The sequence below is a fragment of the Microcaecilia unicolor genome, chromosome 10 (genome assembly GCF_901765095.1).
Source record: "Microcaecilia unicolor chromosome 10, aMicUni1.1, whole genome shotgun sequence".
NCBI lineage: Eukaryota > Metazoa > Chordata > Amphibia > Gymnophiona > Siphonopidae > Microcaecilia > Microcaecilia unicolor.
The window spans coordinates 2,135,432-2,155,881 of record NC_044040.1 but is presented as its reverse complement, the minus strand read 5'-3'; the positions used below and the strand labels follow the sequence as shown (position 1 = coordinate 2,155,881).

At 43.2% G+C, this 20,450-nt stretch overlaps 1 protein-coding gene across 1 annotated transcript in view; it reads left to right on the top strand.

The window, feature by feature from the left end:
- SEMA3E (semaphorin 3E) overlaps positions 1–20,450 on the top strand; it is a 139,971-nt gene that overhangs the window by 78,949 nt on the left and 40,572 nt on the right. Inside the window, exons 3-5 of the mRNA XM_030216644.1 lie at positions 3,402–3,461; positions 4,721–4,840; positions 13,616–13,709. Of these exons, the coding sequence (XP_030072504.1) occupies positions 3,402–3,461; positions 4,721–4,840; positions 13,616–13,709 (274 nt within the window). The remainder of the gene's footprint in view (positions 1–3,401; positions 3,462–4,720; positions 4,841–13,615; positions 13,710–20,450) is intronic.

The window sequence follows — 20,450 nt, the reverse complement described above, 5'->3', positions numbered from 1 at the left end:
GCCCCAATATTACGTCATTGCTTGTTGTATGATTTACTGGTTATAGATTGTTGTGTTATTAATATATCCTTCCTTATGTAGCTTATATTCTCTTGGGTTTTTTTTTTCTTTTCTCAGAATGAAGATGTTCATGTATTGTAAACTGCCTTGATATATATTTTTCTGTGAGAGTTGGTACATGAAATTTTGCAAAATAAATAGATTGTTTGGTGACATACCCATGGCCCACCTATGATTCGCTTCTGTGTATACCCCCTCGCACTCACGCAGTATAGCATTTACATGTTGCCCTACAAAATAATGCATAGTGTTCCACTTGTGCATATATGACACATGTAACTATATGAATCCAGTTCTAGAATTGCTCTGTTACTGTATCTGAAGGTAACTTGCCTTGAGCTACTCCTGGAGAAAACAAAAAGCATGAGCTAAATCAAAATCCCTTTGGTAAAAACTGTCAAAATAGGCCAAACGTCTTGTTTCTTCTTCCTTCTGCATTGCATGAATCATGATATAAATGGATACAACATCATTTCAAACCCTCAAAGCTGCCCCTTCCAGGTTTATGCCCCCTTCAGGTTACATGTTATGGATTTTGAATGCACAATTTCTAGAATCCCAATTAAGGGCATTTACATGCACAACAGATAATCTATGCCAATTAACACCAATAATCAGCTAATTATTATATTAAGTTACGCACAACTGACTGCTTGAGCATCTTCAAGGGTTAACCCCCCCCCCCCCCAATTCTATAAAGTCACTAAAAATTGAACATGCAAATTTGTGCACACAATTAAATAATGAACTAATTAGCACCATTGATTCACTTAACCAATTATTGGCACTAATTACATTAAGTGGTGTTTACGCACCTTAATTTTATACACGAGTTGAAAGAGAGAGTCATGAACTGGGGTGTCCTAACATTTACGCATGTTGTTATAGAATAAGGATGAATATGCACTATAAGCATAAGTATATAAGCATCGCCATGGTGGGACAGACCAAGGGTCCATCGAGCCCAGCACCCTGTCACCGACAGCGGCCAAAAGAACAAACAATTTGTCCCGCCCATCCTAGTTTTTGCACTGAAAAATAAAATTACTGGGGTGTGTTTGTGGATGACCTTAGAATGAGATGAAACAGAAACAGGCTCGGTTTCAACTACAACTCTCCATGACCCTGGGCACGTCAGGTAAATCTCCATTACTGCAGACTTCTGACGCGAGCGCTGTGCACCGAAACACGGCTCATGTCAGTTCTATATTGGAATTTTAATTTTGCAAATTAAAGGAAACTGTGTCCGTTTCTGAAGGCTCTTGGTGCTTTTTGTTGCATTGCGGATAAAGAGTGGGCATTGTCATGCGCTCATTAGCGCAGGATTAGCGTGTGAAAAATTACCACCTAGAAAATAGGTGTGGGTAAGTGTTCATGTGCTAATGGCCATGAGCTAAAGGGAAAACTGGCACATGGCCTTTATTGCAGAAATGTCAACATTGCTGGCAGTGCTAAAATGGCCTTAGTGTGCGGGAAAGCGCAGGCCACTTTTTACCACTGCTTAGTTAAAGGGCCCCGTAGTGCATAAAATTGTATTCGCAGATTACAGAACTCCGCCAGTTATGCGCATAACTCAATTGTTCCATTAGGCGCTAATTGGAATTAACCATATTCCAATTAGCTGCATTGGAATTTGGCAGTAATTTGAGGTTACACATGTTGTTATTCTTTTAGTGTGCCACTGCTAGGGGGTGGGACACGGACAGGTCAGAGGTAAATTTCCACCAGCCATTGAGCTAATGTACAATGACTGCTCACACCTAAATTTAGATATGTAACTTCACACTTATGCTAATATTCTGGAATGTCAGTTTCACCTGTAATGGACACATTTTAGGTTCAAATCTTTTGAGAATTTCTCCCATGATGTCTGGAAATTTGAAGACCCAATTCATGAGACTGATGCTTCTTGGGCAAGTCACTCAATTCTCTGTTTCCTCAGGTATGAAACATAGTCTAAGTCCTATGAGAATCAGTGGCGTAGCCAAGGGTGGGTCCGGGTGGGCCCAGGGCCACCCACTTTGGGCCCAGGGCCACCCAGTAGCAGCAGCACACCTATGATGTGGCTGGCAGGGATCCTCAAGCCCCACCAGCCGAAAACTCCCAAGAACTGTCCCTCCTGTTGTAAATAGCAGATCTTTGTCTGCAGCAAACAGTGACTGATATATACCGTTCGCACCGACCCTACAGCCTTCCCTCCGATGTATTCCCGCCTACGTAGAAACAGGAAATTGCACCAGAGGGAAGGCCGTGGGGCCAACATAAGCAGTGTGTATTAGTTGCTGCTCACTGCCAGTGAAAATCTGCTATTTAAAAGGTGGGGGAAGGGGGGGATGTTTGAGAGACCATATGGCATGCAAGCGAGAGAGGGAGAAACCAAATCACTTGTGGGACAAGGCGGAGTTCTTCTGTTCACCCATCTTGGGCCCAGGCCCACCCAAAATTGGGTGTCTGGCTACGCCTCTGATGAGGATACTGAAATGTAGCTAAATATAACTCATCTTGCACTAAATTCTCAATAAATATAGAATACTTTGATAGAGCTACACAATTTAAAACATTGTATATTTCTTTTATGGAACAAACCCCATTTTGAAAGCATTTTAAACAAAAATGTAGGTAGTGTGTTATACTTCACAAATTAGAAGTTTTAAAAAGAATCTCTAACCAACCAGAAGAAAATAGGTGACAAGTGGGTTTCTAGTAAAACTCCTAAACAATTATTATTTGATTTTTTGTTATTCCCATTTTGTTTTATTATTCTGAACATCAATTACATAAATTACATTATAGATAGACTACAAAACAACCCCCATAGACTAATGATTATTTGTATAAGAAATGCTTTCATCATTTGTTGGTCTTGGGAAGGGAGGATGGTAAACTGTATCCTAACTGAAGGAACAGAAGTAAAATGAAGCTATCGCAGGGCCCACAGCAGATGGGAAAACAACACACTTCCTGCTGTAAAATGCATCAGTCCTGCAGATCCAGGGCTTATGGAGGACATCAATACCCCTGGGGTACCCTGTTCACCATTGCTTATGATTATCCGCAGTAAATAAGTAATAGGAATGGATGAAGGTAACATAATTCCAAGAAGCCAGGCTAGGCACCAAGGATCTGTAGCAGTTGAGTGTGAGATCTCCGAGACGCTACAGTGATAGCTACAATGGTTAATTCAGATGGATTTTGTGGTTATTATCTTTGATCAGAATGTGTCTCTCTGGTATAGAATTTCGAAAACCACAATGAATAGTGACAACATTTTTTTTAAACAAGGGTTCATTTTCTCATGAAGCAAGCATGTGGGATTAATACGACTCTCTCATTTCTTTCAGATACCCTGGCCAAGTTCAGCTCAGCAGGTTGAAGACTGTGTAAGAAAAGGGAGAGACAGAGTGAGTGTCACAGATTATATTTTTTTCATGGGTATGAACCAGAAGCACAACCAGACAGCAGATTCTGGGTGGGCCTCCAGAAAACGTGGGTGGACACGTGAAGGGGCATTTTCGAAAGGGACGTCCAAGTTTTGATGATGGCGTCCTCGCAAAACGTCCCCATCCAGGGGCAGGGAAACCCGTATTTTTGAAACAAGATGGACGTCCATCTTTTGTTTCGATAATACAGTCAGGGACGCCCAAGTCCTGAAATTTGGTCGTCCATAGAGATGGTCATCTCTAGACTTGATCGTTTCTGATTTTTGGCGATAATCGAAACCAAGGACGTCCATCTCAGAAACGACCAAATGCAATCCAAATCAAGAAAGACATGTGTAGAGGTGATAAACAGGAGCACCCAGTTTCTACATCATTTACCCCTTTTTGTCTCCAGAGTCTGTGGTCCTTCTCCCGTCTCTAACGATTAGCACGTGCCTAGTTTTAGCGCATGCTATAAACGCTAGCGTGCCTTTCTAAAAGGACCTCTAAGAGTACAAGAATTGGCAATTATGGAAAGAGAAAAGAGACCTAGAAGTATTCTCCATTGATCTGAAAGTTGTCAGTGTGACAGAAGATGAGGTATTGCCAGTAAAGAAGGGACGATCGCATGAATACATTATGGAATACCAGTGAGATTCCACTCCTCCGTCCCCACCATTTGAATACTTTGCTGAATTGTGGCAGCATATCTCTATTTAAAAAAGACTGAAAATGGAAACAGTTCAGAGGAAAGCTACACAGTCAGACTTCGAGATCTCAAAATATTCTCATTAGAAAAGAGAAAGGAGGCACTTGATACAGTGGAAACATATCTAAGCAACATTCGAGAAAGGGTAAGAGAATAGAATTTGCAACAGAAAAATTTCAAGTCAAGGGTTCACGGTATAAAGTTAGAACAAGACAAACTGAAGAAATGTTAAATACTTCTTAAGTAAGAAGCTGGTAGGTGATCGGAGTCACCTACCAAACAATAAAATAATCGAAGCCTGCTTGTAACAGACTCAGACAGCAGTGGTAAGGACAAGAATGAGAGATGACCAGGAACTAAGGAGTATGTTTGTCTATGTTTGTAGGTTCTAACTTGGTGCTGAAGTTACTATATTTCTTGATAATGAACAGCCCCCCCCCCCCCCATTCCCGCTGCAATTCTGCTTTTACCTCTAATGCAGGATGATCTCGGTTTAAGAAGCTCATTTTGTTATTTTCTTTCTTCATTATAGAATGAGTGTGCAAATTTTGTGCGTGTCCTTCATCATTATAACAGAACCCATCTTCTGGCCTGCGGCACTGGAGCTTTTGAACCGGTCTGCGCATTTATCAGAGTTGGACATCGATCACAGGTGAGAATAAATCAAATCACCCAGCAGCAGTCTGAACATAAGAGTAGCCATACTGGGTCAGACCAATGGTCCATCTAACCCAGTATCCTGTTTCCAACAGTGACTAATCCAGGTCACAAGTAACTGGCAGAAACCCAAATAGTAGCAACATTTAAATAATAACAATGAATAGCAGGTATAGGTCATTGCTCACTGGTTACTCAATTTGCTTTTCACAGTGTTAGTTGGGAATAAAGGATAAAGATTTATTTATTTATTTTTATTTGCATTTGTATCCCACATTTTCCCACCTATTTGCAGGCTCAATGTGGCTTACATAGTTTTGTTACGACATTGTTATTCCAGGGTGTCAGATACAATTAATAATGTGCAGAGGTTAAGTAAGGGAAGAAAGAAGGAAGTATTAAGGGGGTAAGTGTAGAAGGTGAACTTTCATATCTGAGTGGGTTGGTGAAGTGGATTAGTAGGTCTGTAGGTTCTCTTTGTAAGCTTTGTTGAAGAAATATGTCTTCACAGATTTGCAAAAGTTGGTTATTTCGTTGATTGTTTTCAAGTCTGTGGGTAATGCATTCCATAAATGCGTGCTCATGTATGAGAAGGTAGTGGCGTGCATCAGCTTGTATTTTAGTCCTTTACAGCTGGGGAAATGCAGGTTGAGAAATTTGCGGGATGACTTTGTGGTGTTTCTGGGAGGTAGGTCCACGAGGTTTAGCATGTAGATTGGGGCATCTGCGTGAATGATTTTGTGTACAATCGTGCAGATCTTGAATGCAATGCGTTCTTTTAGTGGGAGCCAGTGAAGTTTCTCTCTTAGGGGTTTTGCACTTTCGTACTTAGTTTTTCCAAATATGAGTCTGGCAGCAGTGTTCTGGGCTGTTTGGAGTTTTTTGATAGTCTGTTCTATGCAGCCAGCGTACAGTGCGTTACAGTAGTCCAGCTGACTTATTACCATTGACTATAGCAGGGTACGGAAGATGTATCTCGGGAAGAAATGCTCCACAATATGTATAGAAGCTGAATGTTACTAATTGTTAGGAAAGTGTACAAAAAAAAAGTGAAACTGTAAAGCCTCCTGGCAGGATGCTTGCCAAGAATAAAGGAAGACCTGAAAGGTTTTGTCACGTGGCATGCCTGGCACCGTCAGGATTTCCACTAATGCAATTTATATTTACTGTGGTCCATTGATCTAGTCCAGTCATAACTTTCTTCTGCCCTGAACTGTAAATCAATCCATGTGTTAGTTTTGGCTCATTTCTCTACCATTCCAAACTACATGCCAACTTTCAGACCAAAGCTACTTATAATAGGGGTAATTTTAAAAGGATTTCCGTGAGTAAAAGCACATTGTGAAGAGAAATGCAATGTGTGTCCTTAAATTTATGTACATATTCTCTGTATATGCATAAGGTTAGGCACCCTGGGTGGAGCATTCCTAGGGATTTAAATAAATGCTTATAAATGCAAAATTAACTGGCATATTTATGCATGCTAAAGAGCTGGGTTGTGGACTTTCCGTGGGATGATTTTCAGAGGGAGAATGTATGTGTATATTCCTGTAGGAAGCTGGTCAGAGTTTTCCACAATGGGGTCATTCTCTACAGAGAAAGCTAGGTGCTGGGATGAGGCTAAGCACCAATTCTATCATGGCCACAACTTCCAGTGAAAATAAAAAAACACCAAATTCGACATTGTGGAGGTAGATTCTGGAGAGGAATTCTAAGGTCCACTCTGCCATATGTAAAGCCTTTTGTAAAATAAGAGCAGGGGGTGCACGTTTTGGCCCCTCCATGTCCAAAGGGAGCAGCGATTTTAGAAATTTTGGACGTTGACCAAAGCTGTCATGCAACTCGCTTCCATGCCAAGTCACTCAAAGTTACAACTGTTCTCTCCTGTTGAGAAGATTCACCATCTTTCGGAAGTTCTGACTCACATAATCCTTATGATGACACAACCATTCACCCCTCAGCTGTTGTAATTAAACTCTGGAATTCATTGCCAGAGAATGTCGTAAAGGGGGTTAGCTTAGCGGGGTTTAAAACAGGTTTGGGTGGCTTCCTAAAGGAAAAGTCCATAGACCATTATTAAAATGGACTTGGGGAAAATCCACTGTTTATTTCTGGGATAAGCAGTATAGAATGTTTTGTACTTTTTTGGGATCTTGCCAGGTATTTGTGACCGGGATTGGCCACTGTTGGAAACAGGATGCTGGGCTTTAGGGACCTTTGGTCTGTCCCAGTATGGCAATATTTATGTACTTATGCAGTGCCTTCTCTCATGGAGCCACTCTGGCCTCAATGCTCAGAAGTACACTCGGGCACTAGGGGCCATTAGCACTAGATTAGCGCCTGCATTAGTGAGCGCAGAATGCTTAGAGGCTCTAGCGCGGGAAACAATGAGTGCACCAAAGATTAGTGCAAATAGCATGCTAATGTAGTCAAACGGATGTCAATGAGGTCTTTTCCTGTTACCTCCCAATGCTCAGTGAACAAAACAAAGCCGCCCGTACCTCTGAAAAAGTAATGCCAGCTCGGAGCAGGTGTTAGGGTGTTTGAAGAGAGGATTTCTCAAGATTCGCTCTCTAAAATCTGCCAGTTCTTCTTTAAGTTTGAAGCAGAAGGAAGCCCGTGCAAACCCCTAAGCGCTGGTAGAGAGAGAGAGAGACGAATGTGTGTAAGTCCGAGCAAACCCAAATATGAAAACATACATTAGCGTCCATTTCCTGCGTGTAAACATAAGCCTTCCAAGCTAAAAAATGTTGAAAAGCTTACAGTTAAAGGTGCAGAAAACAGATGCAAATGTGTTCTTCACTTTCAGTCCCCCACTCCTTGCTTTCACTTTAAAACTGCAGATTTAATTGCTTTGAACATTGGCAAGCTAAGTTTCTGCACTGTTCCTGCAATATAGTTTTAGCAATGTTAGCTTACACGGGGAGATCTGAGCATTGGGCTATCTGTGTGCTATGCACCACATCTGTAACGGACTCCTCTATCACGGAGTAACGATATGGCCAATGAGGCCCAAGGAAACTTCACGTCCTGGGCAGAGGAAGTTACCACACCTGCATCATTAAATCCCACGAGTGGCATATCAAGTAACTGCTACACAATCTCAGGATTAGCACTCAACAGGGAGGGGAAATCCATTCTTCTTGCTCGTAAGAATTTTCTAACATTGTGGACATTAACAGTGGATAATGAGAGTAAGTTGAAGGTCCCTAAAGCAGAACGCGAAATGGGACACCTCATCGGATCAAGGCTAAAGAGGTCGTCTTCTACTTAAGAAAAATACTTTATTACAAAGAACATTGTATTGAACATTGAATAAGTAGTAGCACTTTTTTATTCTTTGATTTTGGGCAAATTAACACATTTTTTGGGGGAATGACATTGTTGAGTTCATTGAGCACAAGGAGTGAGCTGTGATGTGGTTCATTGCAGTGAGACAAGGAAGCTGTCTCTGACTGTCAATTTGGCGATGGCATTATACATTGCCTTCAACTTGGCCAAGTTAAGATATTAAGCACAGAGTCTCTCCTTTTTATAAAATAAAAAAGTAAATTCATTTATGTAGAAACAAAACAGTTTACTGAACCTGCGTTGTGAGTCCTTTCACATCAAAGAGAGTTTTGTATATAATTGTATGTTGAATATGAAGCAAAATACAACCCATAAAGAGCTTCTGAGTACCGTTGTACTTGCCCAATCTCTATGACATAATTTTGAATTTTCTCCCATGCTGAAGAGCTGAATGTTTTAGATCATCACACTGTAGTAACACAGCGAGAGTTAACAGAAAGGATTAATTAACCCATTCAATGTTCACAGTTACTATTTTTTCCTTACTAAGAAGGATATATCTATACTTCATTACCCAGGAAGCACAGGATTATTCTTTGCTGACCGAGATCGCTTGCATTCTGCACAATCCTCAAGTTCCCAGCTGCCAGCCATACAGTATGACAGCTTGTAAGATGTCAATCCTTCTTTAAGACAGTGTTTTGTCATCTTCTTCTGCTGTAAACTACCAACTTAATCCACTTCTGAGTTCCTTTCTAACAGCCTTTTTCTTCCCATGTCAAACCACATTGAAATGCCTGAACATCTGGTCTCCTAAGAGTCTTTAGCTGTAGCAGATGGAACCCGCCCCACCCACCTCCTACACAATCTAACTGGCCTCTGGAGCATTTTGGTTTTATTTATATAATAGAAAATGTAATAATTGTCAAGAACAACACAGCACACATAACACATTTCTATACGTAATGGCTATTATCCTACTCATTTTGCTTGGAGAACTTGTTGCAGGGCCCAGCAAGGATTTCAAAAGAACAGAGCAGCTTGTTGTAGGACCTGCACGGCTAGAGGAGGACTAGAGCAGCTGGAAGACCCTAGATCATGTCTTTATTAGCAAGTTGACATGACGTAGCAGGAATACTCTACCAGATCTCAAACCAGATTTTATGGAAAGATCCTATTGCTTGGACCTGTACAGAGTGCTGAAATGGGACAAGACTAGAAGTAGTACCAGACTACCAGCATGAAAAACAGTCCACTGGTTGGCCAAGTCTGTTGGGGAGTAAAGAGGAACACCAGTCAATATATACACTCGCTCTCCACCCCCAATCATCAGTGTCAGCATCCTGATGGCACTATGACATAGCCTAAAATATATGGTTTTATTAAAAGACTAGTAAAAAAAAGGCCCGTTTCTGATACAAATGAAACGGGCGCTAGCAAGGTTTTCCTCGGAGTGTGTATGTTTGGGAGAGTGTATGTGAGAGTGACTGTGTGAGAGACAGAGTGAAAGTGTGAGTGTGTGTGTGTGAGAGAGAGAGTGAGTCTGGGTGTGAGTGTGTTTGTGAGAGAGTGTGTGTGTGAGAATGAGAGTGTGTGCAAGTGTGTATGTGAGACACAGTGTGAGAGAGAGTGTGTGTGTGTGTGCGAGAGAGTGTGTGTGAGTGACTGTGTGGCACATAGAGAGCAAATGTGATACAGTGAGAGACAGAGTGTGTGAGAGTGAGAGTCAGAAAGACATTGTATATGAGAGAGAGAGTGTGAGCCCTGCCCTCCCAATCCATGCCCATCTGTCCCCTGCCCCCTCCATTCATCCTTTTCCAGCAATTCCCCTCTCTCCCTGAGCCCTGCCCTCCCAATCCATGCCCATCCATGCTCCTCTGTCCGCTGCCCCCTCCATTCATCCCTTTCCAGCAATTCCCCTCTCTCCCTGAGCCCTGCCCTGCAATCCATATCCATCCATGCTCCTCTTTCCCCTGCCCCCTCCATTCATCCTTTTCCAGCAATTCCCCTCTCTCCCTTCCATGACCCCCCCTTACATCCATGCTCCTCTCTCTCCCATGTCCCAGCCTGCCCCAGCCTGTCCCGCCCTCTTCCACCCCCCCTTCGCATTGATGCCTCCCCCCTTCGCATCCATGCTGTCGTTTCTCCCCTGCCCTCCCGCTCCCATTTTTCAACTTTACTGCCCACCCTCTTCTCTCCCCCCCCAACATCCCTTTTTTTTTTTTAAATTTACCTCCGTGGCGATTCCGGCAGTGCAGTGTCAGGGAAGGAGGCGGCGCTCCCGACGTCTCTAGCCTTCCCTTCGCTGTGTTCCGCCTTCTTCTGACGTCAAGGATGACGTCAGAAGAAGGCGGAACACAGCGAAGGGAAGGCTAGAGACGTCGGGAGCGCCGCCTCCTTCCCTGACGCTGCGCTGCCGGAACCATCACCACGTAGGTAAATCCGTTTGTTTGGTTTTTTTTCCGCCCTCGAAGTCATGACGTTTGACGCGAGTTGCGGGGCAGAGACGGCTGGGTGGCTTCACACCATGAATCCACGAACCCTTCAGGGAGTGTTTGAGTGACTTCAGAACGTTGTCTTCATCAGAACGTTCACGGTGCGTTTTATTATATTAGATAACTGACATGGCCATGTTGGGTACCTTTTAATAAAACTTCATATCTGTTCCATCATCTATGTGTGGGACCTAAAAATCTGTGGGTCAATCTTCAAACCCAACAGTCTCATGGACACACTGAATATAAATCAGGGGATAGGTTTTGTAAAATGTTTCTGCATACGTTGCCTGCTAGAAAATTCTGACCAGCATAACAGTACATTTATTTATTTGTTACATTTTTATCCCACATTTTCCCACCTATTTCCAGGCTCAATGTGGCTTACATAGTACCTTAGTGGCTATCACCAGTATCGGTAGAACAAATACAAGGTGATATGGTAGTAGAGTAAAAGCTCATGTGTGACAGACACATTGGGGAATTATCAGGAGGAGGTTAAGTTATGTCCAGTATGAGCTTTGTGTGTACTTTGCTAGTAGGCATGTACAGGAGCAGAGTTTCAGCAGAGCATGGGCAGAGTTTATGCAGAGCGTGGGCAGAGTTTCTGCAGAGCGTGGGCTGAGATTCTGCAGAGCGTGGGCAGAGTTTCTGCAGAGCATGGGCGGAGTTTCAGTAGAGCATAGGCGGAGTTTCAGTAGAGCATGGGCGGCATTTCAGCAGAGCGTGGGCGGAGTTTATGCAGAGCGTGGGTGGAGTTTATGCAGAGCACAGCTTGACCTTGTAAGTACACATGTAGATTATTAAATACACTGATTTTCATGGATACAATTTAGGGACCATTTACACCTACTTGAGAGAAGTGTAACTGTCCACAACTGCAATGTGCACCCAATTTCTATGCTTGCACTAGTATTTCATAGGTGCCAATATGTCTTTATAAAATCATGTCCAAGTAGACACCTACTCATCCTCTTAAACTAGACACTCTTATAACATAGTAACCACCATCAGCTCTCCTTACAGGGAAGCTATTTAGCCTATGCTTTTACTGTAACCTATGTGGGTAGTTGTGCAGCTTTATTTGTATTCATCTATGATTGATTTCTTTCCTGTTTATTTTGGCATTCCATTTCTTTTCTTTGAATTTATTCATTTTGTACATCACTTTGATTTATTTGTTAAGAAAAGCGATTCATCAAGTGTAAATAAACATAAATGACAATTTTAGTCTGTATATGCATATAAATGCCTCTCATGAAAAGGAGCCAATGTAAAAATATGCATGATCAGGAAAATTCGTATGTTCTTACACAGCTCGGATGTTGTGTTTCAATAATTCCCCTGCTCTCATCTCTGTTTTCTGCTCTGATAGAGAGACTCATCTTTTCAACCATTCAGGTCTTTCTGGTTTTGATTTTTAAAATAATTTTGTAGTCAGGAAAAATATGAAAAATGCTCAAGCAGGGAGAATTACAAGGCACTGTGTACTAATCACACTTATCGTAGCATATAAGAAATACACTCTAAATCGCAAATATGCCCAACAGTACTCTTATGAATGCAAAATATGGTTTCAGCAGTTACAAAACCTGTCTAGCATGTGGTCCATCCCCAAAAGATGTATTTGTAAGTTAGTTGTCAATGTTGAATTATCCACTACAATAGCGATGCCAAAGGTTATGCATCAAATTTCAGGAATAAACAATAAAGGTATCAGCCAGCTTGACATTTTTAGCCCTCAAGATTTATGCATACATTGTTTTGAATAGTGACGTGGAGGGGCATAATCGAACAAGTTTTCCTGAGGGCGTCCTCGCAGGACATCCTCGCAAAGGGGCGGGGAAACCCGTATTATCGAAACAAGATGGGCATCCATCTTTCGTTTCGATAATACGGTCGGGGACGCCCAAATCTCAACATTTAGGTCGACCTTAAAGATGGAAATAATGGAAACCGAGGACGGCCATCTCAGAAATGACAAAATCCAAGCCATTTGACCATGGGAGGAGCCAACATTTGTAGTGCACTGGCCTCCCTCACATGCCAGGACACCAACCGGGCACCCTAGGGGGCACTGCAGTGGACTTCAGAAATTGCTCCCAGATGCATAGCTCCCTTACCTTGGGTACTGAGCCCCCCAACCCCCCCCCCAAAACCCACTACCCACAACTGTACTCCACTACCATAGCCCTAAGGGGTGAAGGGGGGCACCTACATGTGGGTACAGTGGGTTTCTGGTGGGTTTTGAAGGGCTCACATTTACCACCACAAGTGTAACAGGTAGGGGGGATGGGCCTGGGTCTGCCTGTCTGAAGTGCACTGGACCCACTAAAACTGCTCCAGGGACCTGCATACTGCTGTCAGGGAGCTGGGTATGACATTTGAGGCTGCCAAAAAATATTTTAAAAGTTTTTTTTAGGGTGGGAGGGGGTTAGTGACCACTGGGGGAGTAAGTGGAGGTCATTCCCAATTCCCTGCAGTGGTCATCTGGTCAGTTCGGGCACCTTTTTGAGGCTTGGTCACAAGAAAAAGTGGACCAAGTAAAGTTGGCCAAGTGCTCATCAGGGACACCCTTCTTTTTTTCCATTATCGGCCAAGGATGCCCATGTGTTAAACACACCCCAGTCCCACCTTCGCTATGCTTCCGACACGCCCCCGTGAACTTTGGTCATCCCCGCGATGGAAAGCAGTTGAGAATGCCCAAAATCGGCTTTCAATTTCGACGACCCTGGGAGAAGGACGCCCATCTTGTGATTTGTGTCCAAAGATGGGCGCCCTTCTCTTTCGAAAATAAGCCTGATAATAGTCTTTTAAGGCTTGAAAATCAAAATGTGGAAATGGTATCTGTAGGGTGTGATTTTGAGTAGAACAAGAAACTACATCAACCTCAGACACTCCTACAGGCATTGATGCTACACCCCAGTTACCAAATTACAATGACTGCTGACATAATACTGAATGTTGTAATTTTCCTTTTAAAGGAAGACATCTTTCAACTGGAATCTCACAAAATGGAAAGAGGACGGGGAAGATGTCCCTTTGACCCCAGCTCCTCCTTCATCTCCACGTTTATAGGTAATTATCCTCTTTTCACGGCTGTCAAGATGCTATCAACTTCTCCTTTGAAGCTTTTTTTCCTTCAGTTCTGTCAGCACTTCTCTTTCATCTTTAACCTTTTTGCTTTATTTGTAATATATCTGGCAGTCCTAGGATTACATTTCAGGTAGACTTAATCTGAGTAACTCTCTTTCAAATTTTGGAGCAAGTGATGCACAAGAAGGTCTGTTGTGTAACTGGGTCATGTGTATGTATAAATACACAGAATGCCCAACATTTTTGCAGGTAAGAGTACGCTAACGAGGGTAAGTGACAACAGGGCGACTAAGTGCTATTCCATAAGAAAGTGTGGAGTGGAATAGTGTGTAAACGCAAGGGAGCTTTTGGAATATCGTGCCCCTCCCACATTTACACAATTGCAATTATGCCAGGACTACAGGTGGTAACTGTGCGTATATAAATGTTAGGAGCATTAAAGCTGAGTTGTTACACTAGTTTTCTATAATGGAAGCTGGGCACCCAGATATCCTTGTAGAAAAGGCATAAGGGGCATCTAAATGTTGGTTCCAAGTTGCAGAATTTCTCCCTAAGGGTCCTGTTTACTACAGTTTGCCAAGTGTTTTGAATATACAGGTCCATAAGTGCAAATGTAAGCTATGGTAAGTGTATTCAAACAGGTTTACCCGAACGACTTGACCTACCATAAGCAAACATAAGCAACCCATCTACTTACTGGTTCATCTAAAACATTAATAACAATGACTCAGATATCTCCTACCAACCTTCTTACCCTCCATACTCTTCCTCAACTTCTTCTTTATCGCTCCACCTCCTTACCTATCCCTATCCTTTCACTCATACCTCTTTTATCCCATTTACTCCTTGTTTATTTGTCCTATCACATACCTCCTTTGTTGATTTTGATACTATAGATTGTATTCTCTTGTTACTATGTAAGCCGCATTGAGCCTGCGATGAGCAGGAAAGCGCGGGGTACAAATGTAATAAATAAATAAAATAAATAAATAAAGCCTGTGAGTTAGATGCACTTGGTATTGTCAGCATCTACCCCGAATTTACTGCAGAGGGCAGACACTTGCACATGTGCCCAAACTATATTCATCAGTAGATAGAACAGCTGCATCTTTGATACCTGCCAATATATATAACACAGGCCCCATTGTTGCCCAATAATCTACTATAATAAAACTCACCCTCAACGTTCTGAGGACACTGACGTCAGTGAAGCCAAGCCCTGACTTCCTTCAAAAAGGTTCGAAGGTTCGTGGTGGTGAAGCCACCAAAATCGCTCCGGGCCCCGCCCTCGAGGGCAGAGCAATGGCAGAACAACAAAGAGGTTGGCAGGGAGGGAGGCGGGGGGGGGGGAAATCGCTCCGGGCCCCGCCCTCGCGTCAAACATCATGACGTTGGGGGCGGAGCAATGGCAGAACAACGAAGGGGTTGGCCAGGGAGGGAGGGAGGGGGGGGGTGTTGGCGACGAAAACCTTGCTAGCGCCCGTTTCATTTGCTCTGAAACGGGCCTCTTTTACTAGTATATACATATATTTTTTTAAAAACAAAGCTTCTCAGTCAGGGATCCCCACATCCCCAATCCAATTCCAATCCATAAACAATTATATACCCCCTTATCTGGCCCTCCCTCCCTTCTGAATCAAGAGCTCTTTCCTCTTAAGACCTCACAATTGGACAAAGACCTTTCTCAATCCAAGGCTTCCCTGGCAAGGTTGGCATCACTTACCCATGAAATCCCAGATAGTGGTAAGTGCTATGGGAGTTACTTTTTTCCCACGGTAATGAGGATACAGATCTGGCTGCCCCACCTCCCAAACCTACCTTAACTCACCCTGGTGGTCTAGTGGCTTCTCCAGGGCAGGATAGAAGCCCACTGTTTCAACTCTGATTACAGAAGGGGAAGGGATGTCTGTGTCTAAAAAAGATGGACGTTGTTATTTAAACCTAGAATGTGGCACATCCAGGTTACCTTATGTGTTATGTTACATTGAGGGCTTTTTTTGAGGGGGTACTTGGGGATACTGAGTATCAGCACCTTTTCCATTGTCTAAAATTGACCCATGGACCCCAAGCTTTAATGAAAGAGCTCAGACTCTACACACCAATTATGCCTTGTCATAGATTCTGTAATTGGTTGCAGGGGGCCTGGCTATTGTGGGGTGGATCCCTCAGTGATTACCCCACCCTTGAAGGGTGGCCTAGCATTTGAGTACCGTCACCTTTTTTGCTAGAAAAAATGCACTGGTTACATCATGTCTTTGTTGCGGTCCTACCATGAATGTTGCTGTCTGCAGACACCAGGCATCGGGAAATACACCCTCTCCAACGTTCCCAGGAATGCCGCAGGCTCCGTACAGGTGCGCCTCAGATGTCCCCAGGCCTTAGTGAGTCACACGATGCTGAACCTGATATCATCACAGCAGGGGTTTTAATCACCCCAAGCTAGAGCTTCAGCGTCTTTACATCGTCTGACCTGTCTTGCTCCTGAGACTCTTGTTCTTGAGACGCTGAGGCTCTGTCTGTTCCTGCCAAGCTTCTGAGCTGCCTTGATCCTAAGAAGCTGAAGATCTGCCTTGTTCCTGCCAAGCTTCTGACCTGCCTAGCTCCTGAGACACCGAGGCTCTGTCTTGTTCCTGCTAAGCTTCTGAGCTGCCTTGCTCCTGAGATGCTTGTTCCTGAGGTGCTGCCTTGTTCCAGAGATGCTGTGAGACACTGCCTTGTTCCTGACCAGCTATCCTGTTCCTGAGTTGCTGCTTTGTACCTTCCCAGCTCCTGAGCCACTACCCTGTTCCAAAGATGCTGTGTTCCTGACTCGCTGTCCAGTACTTTAGACCACTCCATGGTTGTTCCTGCATATTCTTCAGTCTTGTTCCCCTGCTCAGCCGGAGACTCATCTACCGCAGTTTCCCTACTATGAACTAAGGACTCACTACACCGATCATAACAGTCTTTTATTTCACCACTATCAACCTAGTTCTAGGCAGATCACATCTACAAGAAAATCAGACCAAAATGTCTGGTAATTACAGTACAAACTCAGTAGTGGGCACAATACAGACTGCACATTCAATTCGATTCACTAATATCCAAAAACGTAAGACCAGCTCTATGAAAAAGTGGTCTTCAAGCTTTTTCTGAAATTGAAATAATGTCAACAAATCTCAAAAATAAAGATAAAGAATTCCAGATTGAAACCATTTGATAGTGTAATGAAGAGAAATGTAACAGAAACTGGTTCTGAGGGCTATATTTAGAAGTTGTGCCTTGTAGTAGCATAACTAAAGTCATCATTTAGAAAGGAGCATCACCCAACATAATTTTAAATACTATTATATTCAACTTAAAATGAATACGGGCCATAAATGGTAACCAATACAATGTTAAATAATAGCTCAGAAATGGTGCTCTGATAGGTATTTTTCTGTTCTAGAGGGCTCACCATTAAAAAAAAATTACGAACAGTTGCAATGAGATTTCAACTGGTTCCCCTGATTCCCAGTCTACTGCTCTAACCATTAGGCTTCCCCTTTGCTCAGACCTCTGTGCAGCCAATTTATTTGATGGTCACTCCTTTGCTGCCACACAGAGGTCCATGTCCCTTGGGGGGGGGGGGATTTTCGTTCATATTTTGGACGTTTCAGTTTGTAAAATGGATGTTTATGCTGACTGTTTACAGCACACGTGTACTCTACAACAGGCTATGAGATGGATGCCCTTGCTAAAATGCCACTCTATCTCCCTATCTTTGTCTATTGAAAAGACTAATGAAGCAGGCTCTGAATCAGTGTTCTTCACTGCAAGGCCCCCACTGACCCTGTGCAACCCCCGGCTCTTCCCCCACACATGCTCCAGTGGGAGATAGCAGTACATAAGCGTCACATCATTCCATACCATATCATAATAGTTATTCTGTTTTCTAGTCTGAACTGTGTACTTCCCAAACTCCCTTACTTATCTCATGAGACTGAAAAGCAGTGACGGAATGAAAGCATTGTTCAGTTCAAACTCACTGGAGTCACGAGGTACTGGAATAAATTTGAATACTTGTTGCAGAGGCTAAAACACCTCTACAGAAAATATAGGGGAGATGTACAAACATGGAAATACTTTTAAAATAAATAGGAGAAAATTAATAGTTTAGGAACATTGTCAGAGGATGTGGTATTAGCAGTTGGCGTATTTGGGTTTAAAAGAAATTTGGACAAGTTCATGGAGGAAAAGTCCGTTGTTGATATGGACGTGGGGAAGCCACTACATGCCCTGGAATTTCTAGCATGGTATGTTGCTGCTGGTTGGGTTTCTGCCAGATGCTTGTGACCTGGATTGGCCACTGCTGGAAGCAGGATACTGGGCTAGGTGGACCATTGGTCTGACCCAGTATGGCTATTCATATGTTCTTCTGGAAGAAAGGCCAACTTGAAATGGCTGAGATAGAGGTAGGTTGATAATGACTGACCGGGATTATGGTGAGAAGAATTTAGACTGGTTGGGATTCAGTTGGAGAAGAGCATTCAGTATAGAGGAATTGAAGAACAAACGGGCTGTGGGAAATGGACAGAGACTGGCTATGTTGATGAATTTAGGGAAAGAGAGATGGTGGGGAGTAGACTTTGCTTTAGTTGCACAAGTCACCCTAAATATATTTGTGTCTGTTTTCATTTGATATTCTGCCTTTCTTAGGACAAAACAATGCAGTTCACAAACAACTCAGAAAATAGAAAGGAACTATGAAAGCAGATGAGGAATAAAGCAAACAGAAGGATAAGAAGGCAGATTATTCCTGTGCAAGCTTTCTTTGGCAGGCTGACCACATCATCAGGCCTCTGTCACTGGAAGGGTCTTCCCATCCCCAATGTGCTGTTCCCTATGTCCAATGACGATCTTCATTCTTACATTGACGGTTCCCCCCTCCCCCCAGAGTGGTCCCCACTGGAAAAATAGTGAAGATCATTGCCCTAAATCGTTCATTCTTTAAAGGTTTTCATGTTTGCATTTAAAGAGAGTGACTGAGTGTTGTAAAAGATATGGTTAGATATGGATACTTTTATTTTTCTAAGTCTGTATTTAAACAGCTGCAAAAGGAAGTCTTTTGGCATCTCATAAGACACTAGAATCACCATGGTGATAATGATTTCAGTTTGGAGATATTCTGTTTCCAGGTACTGCAGCTCTTAAAATATACCTCATACATTTCATCTTGCTAAGAATTTCTAACTCAAATGAAGAGGTTATGCTAACATGAAGAATGGAAAGGAAAAAATATGAGAAAGGGGAGAGCAAACGAAGAACGGATCATGAGAGAGAGATCCTAAAGAGAAAGATAAGGAACGGTGCACTTATGTTCTGAAAAGGTATAAAATGCTAAGCCAACAATTTATAAGCTGCAACACTGAACTGGATTTAGTGCATGGATTTGCTGAAACGACCACTCCACAAAAAGCTGATTTTTAAGTTCTGTCATTCGCACTTCACTCAAGAAAAGACCTCCACAACAATAAAATATGCATAAAGTGTAAAATTGATCAGCTTTCTTGGTGTTTGTTTCTTGCTTTCTTTGATTTCTCCCTGTTGAAGCACAAGAGTTGGGTGAGAAATACCCCCCAGAGACCTCTAGCGTCTGTTTGTCACTTTAGACTTTGATGGCAATCTTTGAGCATCAAGCTAAAGATTCATATTTGGGAGCCTCCACTGCTGCAGATTACAGAGCAGCAGACTTGTCATTTAAATCAATGTCATCGCTGTATCTGTGCAGTATGGAGCTATAGCCTGCTAGACCAACCTGCTTCTCTGGAAATCTGTACTGAAGCCTGATACTCCAAGGGAGAAATACCTTCATTGACTGTAATCCCCTCTGTTGCACCTGATGGAATGAACAGTTGAGTTAACTGATGCATTATAAAATAGGAATATAGAGGTAGATATCCGCAACTGGGGTAAGATAAAGTTGGACGTTTTTGTCTAGACCTGTTGCAATCATGACTAACAGGCTTATTTTCGAAAGGGATCACCTGCGATCTTCCGACACAAATCGGGAGATCACCGGCCAAATCGGTATTATCGAAAGCCGATTTTGGCCGTCTTCAACTGCTGTTTCGTTGCGGTGCCGGCCAAACTTCAAGGGGGCGTGTTGGGAGGGTAGCGAAGGCGGGAAGGGAGGCGGGGCAGGGTTACGAGATGGCTGGCTTCATATGCCAGGACACCAACTGGGCACCCTAGGGGGCACTTTTACAAATTAAAAAAAAAATTAAAATAGCTCCCAGGTGCATAGCACCCTTCCCTTGTGTGCTGAGCCCCCCAAATCCCCCCAAAACCCACTGCCCACAAGTCTACACCATTACCATAGCCCTAAGGTGTGCAGGGGGGCACCTACATGTGGGTACAGTGGGTTTTGGGGCGTTTTGCAGGGCTCAACATTAACCAGCACAAGTGGAACAGGTAGGGGAGATGGGCCTGGGTCCGCCTGCCTGATGTCCACTGCACCCACTAACAACTGCTCCAAGGGACCTGCATACAGCTATCAGAGAGCTGGGTATGACATTTGAGGCTCGCATACAGGCTGTCAAAAGTTTTTAAAGTTCTTTTTTTGTGGTGGGAGGGGGTTAGTGACCACTGGGGGAGTCAGGAGAGGTCATCCCCGATTCCCTCCGGTGGTCATCTGGCCAGTTGGGGCACTTTTTTGGTACTTGGGTCGTGAAAAAAAAAGGGTCCAGCAAAAGCGACCCAAAT